Consider the following 5008-nt stretch of genomic DNA (forward strand, 5'->3'; position numbering starts at 1 on the left):
ATAATGGAGATGATTACTCAACACCGTGCCTCTCGATTGTACACTGGTCACAATGGCGAATTTAACAAGGTATCGTGTTTTTACCATGTTAGAAAAACAACCAATAGGATTGACACCTTTCTGGATTATTTTTGACCCAGAGCTGGGGTCAGCTCTGACTCATGGTGGCAACCATGTGGCCTGGCATTGTGCCCGCCCTCTCCATCACAGTGGATCTGTTAGAGTCCATTGGTGCTGCGGTTGTGTTAATCCATCTCACCGAAGGTCTTCCTCATTTCCCCTGGCCCTCTCCTTGCCCAAACACAATATCCTTTCTTTAGCTACTTTTCCCCCCCTGGTGGCCTGTCCAAAGTAAGCCAACTGAAGTTTTATCATCCTCACTTCTAAGGACCATGGTGGTTGCTTTACAATTCCTCTAACCTAAGGAACACACCTATTAGAATGGCTAAAAAGAAAAAGTCTCATCTTACCAAGTGTTGGCGACATGTGGTAATGCATGGAACATAAAAGGATACAGCCCCCCTGGGAACACTTTGGCACAGTCTTTAAAGTCAGACGTATACCTATCATATGACTTAGCCGTTCTGCTCCCTGAAGTTTTACCCCAAGGGACTTGAAAGTATTTGTCCATATCAAATGTTCACGACAGCATTATTTTTAAGGACCCATAAGTGGGGGCAACCGAAATGTTTATCAACAGGCGAATGGCTTAAACGACTGTGTTATATCGGCACAATAGGCCATGAGCTAGACAGACCCATGGATGGATAGCTGCCTGAGAGTCAACTCCAATCCAGGGCCACCAGGTGCTCAACAAAGAGAATTGAATGTTGCCCAGTCCTACGCCCCTATTCAGGATTGTTATCATGTCCAAGTCCATCCTAATGGAATACTAGTCAGCCATTAAAAACAGCAAACTACTGGTCTATTCTACAATGTAGAATCTTAAAAAAACAAAACAAAAAAACCAACTCAGCCAGACCAAAAATGCAGCAGATATACCCCGTCCTCCCAGCCCCCCATTTTGGTGGCGCTCATCACAGTAACTCATGGCTTCACCACCCAGCCTCATGTGTCTCCTCTCCTTCAAGACCACACAGAATCCTTAGCAATGTCTACTATCCCTTGTAATCACAGAATAGTGCCTGAGAAAGACGACACACTTCAAAACGTCAAGGAAGAGAGCCATTGTCTTTTCATTCTATTTTCCCATGCACTTTTAAAAGCCCCCTTATATAGCTGTAAGTCGCTCAACGGTAACATTTACTAGATTACATGAATGTCGTTGTTGTCGGGTGCTGTGAGGTTGCTTCTGACCCACAATGATTCTATGCACAAAAGAAACCCCTCCCCGCCCCCTACCCCAGGTCCAGCGGCATCCTCTCAATTGTTATGCTTTATTGAGCCCCTTGCTGCCATGGCTGAATCAATCCGTCTGGTGGAAGGCCTTCCTTGTTTCCCTCTGATGTTCTACTTTCCGAACCAGGTGTCCTTGTCCAGGGGCTGGTCTCTTGTGATCACTTGTCCAAAGGATGTGTTTTGTAAAATCCTTCCACGTCGAACTACATGATCAGTGACAACTTTATCAGTAACTGGGCAAAAGCCTTGTGACAGAGTGGTGGCCTCGCCGCATTTTTCCTGGCTGTCATCTTCACGGGAGCCGACAGCCAGGTCTCATTCCTAGGACGCCTCTTGCTGGTGGGTTGGAACTGCCAACGTTTTGGTTAGCAGTCAGGTCCTTAAGCATTGTACAGCCAGGGCTCCTTGGTGTTGCCCTAAGAATCAAAGAATAAAGGGCAGAATAAGACAAATCAAAGAATGTGCCTTCATATGTAGTCCCCATAGCAGCCCTGGGGCTTTGGTGGCGCTGTGGGCTATGCGTGGAGTGCTAACCGCAAGGTTGGTGGTTTGAACTCCCCAGCCGCCCCGAGGGAGAAAGACGAGGCTGCCTGCTCCTGTAAAGACGGACACAGGGGCAGTTCTACTCTGTCCTGTAGAGTCTCTCTGAGTTGGATCCACTCAATGACAGTGGGTTTGGTTTTGGTTTTTGCTACAACACATCCAGCCTAAGAGAGGAAAATGAGCTCATCAGGGAAAATAGTTTTGAAATTTTAGTATGCTAGTTGCCAAAAAAAAAAGCGCTACTCCAAGGAGCCCTAGTGGCGCAGTTGTTGAAGCTCTTGGCTACTAACCAAAAGGCCAGCAGTTCAAACTCACCAGGCACTCCTTGGGAGAAAGCTGAGGCAGTCTAGTTCCATAAAGATTCACAGCCTTGGAAACCCAGTGGAGCACTTCGGCACAGTCCTATACAGTCCTCGTGAGCCTGACCCGACTCCACTGCAGGGGGTTGGGTGGGGTTTCTGGATGCTTTCATCATGAAGAAAAAGGATGAGTCAGCTCCTCATTCACACTAGACCCTTGTCCAATCCTCAATGGCTGCATGTGAGTCATCGCTGCCATATTGGCTAGCACCGATGGGGACTATTTCCATGACTGCGAAAGGTCAGACTGGCCAACACTGCTGTCCGGCCCTCCGGACAAGTAGCTTGTAGCTCAGCAGAGGCGTACCTGTTGGTAGATTGTGCCCCCTGCCTACTTCCTTGGGGGCCGCGTTTCTCTGATTTCGTTTGGCCTTGTGGTAAGACGAACACCTAACGCTTCTCTGACCCGCATCCTTGTGTTTGCTCTGTTTTGCAGCTGTTTTCTCAGTCATTCTATGCGGCGCTTTGACAAACCAGGATCTGCCCGTGATCAAGTGTGTCTTGATCAACCACCAGGACAACGATTCGGCAGCAGGACTCTCCTCGTCACACCCCACGGTAATGTCCCAAGGAAACGGTGGCCGGGGAGCTTTGTGCTTCTAGAAGCCTTGCTTTGTGGGCTCTCAAGACCGAGAACGAGCCAGTGGTCTTTTCTCAGGGCGTCATGAGCCAGCAAGCGCGCATCCCCGGCTCAGGTCCGGCATTCACTCCCAGAACTACCTGCAACTCCATTCCACCAGGACATGAATCCCTGGCACGAATCCCAGCTTCTCTCCCAACCTGGAGACTTGAGTCCTTAATTTCCAACAGCTTCTTAGACCTACATGTGCATAGATACCGATTTCCTATTTGCACATCGCAGCCAACCATATAATCAATTTGAATGCGATGTCCTCAAGCCCACTCCTGTTCTCCTGTGGGTGTACGCCTCAGTCTCGATCCTTGCCCTCATTGGGTACTGGATTTTGTCAATTCCCGCTCGTTAATGTGGCTCTTCTTTCCGCCTCCGCTTCTCTCATTGCACCGTCACTTCCATCGCTCAGCCTTTGTTAACCAAAGCCATTGCTGATGCTGACTTATATCGACCCCATAGGGTAGACTGGGACGGCCCCACGGGACCCCAAGGCTGTAGTCTTTACAGGAACAGTCGGTCAGAGCTTTCTCTTAAGATTAAAAAAAAAAAGCTGATTTTTTAGTTAGCAACCGAGTGCTTAACCACCGCGCCACCAGGGATCCTAAGCCCCAGTTGTTATTAGGCGCTGTCGAGTCAGTTTGGACTCCTGGCAACCCCAGGCACAACCGTTCGAAGCACCGCCGGATCCGAACCACGCTCACCGTCATGGCTACGTGTGAGTCCGTTGGTGCAACCGCTGTATCCGTCCACCTCCCGAGGGCCCTCTTCTTTATCACTGAGCGTCGACTCTCCCAAGCAGGCTGTCCTTCCCCAGCGACCGGCCCCTCCTGGTAACATCTATCCCGCCCTACCTACCCACCAATCAGGATTCACGGGACCCTGGTGGCAGCGTGGATTAGGCACTGAACTGCTAAGCCCTAGGCCAGGGCTTTGAACCCACCAGGCACGCTGGCAGGAGAGACAGGAGGAGCTGTCTGCAACTGTAAACATTTCTCAAAAACTCACTGCCGTTGAGTCAGTTCCGGCTCATAGTGACCCTATGGGACAGGGTGGAGCTTCCCCATCGCTTTCTAAGACCAGAACGCTTTCTGGGAGTAGAAAGCTTCATCTTTCTCCCACGCAAAGATTTACAGCCTCAGAAACCCAACGGAACAGTTAGTTCTCCTTTGCCTTCCTGGGTCCCTAGGAGTCAGAACTACCTCGGTGACAGTGGATTTGGGGTGGGTCATCAAGGTTCTGTCCCCTCTGACCATCCTCTCTCTGGTTCAGAGCAGACAGGGCTGCAGCCTCGTCTTGGTGTTTGACTACGGCATTCAAGGTGCTCCATAACTGGCTCAATCAAGAGCAGTGTAGCCGAGAGGAAGTGCAGAGAGCCGAATGAAGGTCGAACATGATAGTGGGACAGGAGGAAAGTAAAAGGAAATAGAGGAAAGAACTAGGAGGCCAAAGACATTTATAGAGGCATAAACATAGGCATATATATATGTAAATATGTATACATATGTAATAACAATAGGGATACAGGTCTATGTACATCTTTTATAAGTTAAGTATTAAGGTAGCAGATGGACATTGGGCCTCCACTCAAGTCCTCCCTCAATGCAAGAACACTTTGTTCTAATAATGTGCCATGGTGTGATGCTCACCTTCCCCATATGATTGCTGAAGATAAACTGGGTGCATAAGCTAATGTGACGAAGAAAGCTGATGGTGCCCGGCTATTACAAGATATAGCATCTGGGGTCTTAAAGGCTTGAAGTTAAACAAGTGGCTATCTAGCAGGGAAGCAACAATGCCCTCATTGAAAAAGCACACGGGATCAGGTATCAGAAGATCCAAAACAAACAATCATTTTGATGTGAACGAGGTGGGTCAGAATGGAGACCCAAAGCCCATCTGGAAACAATCGGACATCCTCTCCCAGAAGGGTCTCAAGGAAGGGAAGAATCAGCCAGAGTGCAGTATAGCACCAACGAAATACACAATATTCCTATAGTTATATAATGTTTCCTCCCCCTGCCCCGGCCCACTATCATGACCCCAGCACTATCTTTTTTTCTTTTTAAAATCATTTTATTGGGGGATCCTACAACTCTTATCACAATCCATACAT

The 5008-nt window shown here is 48.7% G+C and overlaps 1 protein-coding gene across 1 annotated transcript in view; it reads left to right on the forward strand.

Moving 5' to 3' along the window:
* FLT3 (fms related receptor tyrosine kinase 3) overlaps positions 1–5008 on the forward strand; it is a 73987-nt gene that overhangs the window by 7155 nt on the left and 61824 nt on the right. The window contains exon 2 of the mRNA XM_045293992.1: positions 2698–2819. Coding sequence (XP_045149927.1) covers positions 2698–2819 — 122 coding nt within the window. The remainder of the gene's footprint in view (positions 1–2697; positions 2820–5008) is intronic.

This window comes from Echinops telfairi, unplaced genomic scaffold (genome assembly GCF_000313985.2).
Source record: "Echinops telfairi isolate 266 unplaced genomic scaffold, ASM31398v2 ScPeMD7_2565;HRSCAF=3150, whole genome shotgun sequence".
Taxonomy (NCBI): Eukaryota; Metazoa; Chordata; class Mammalia; order Afrosoricida; family Tenrecidae; genus Echinops; species Echinops telfairi.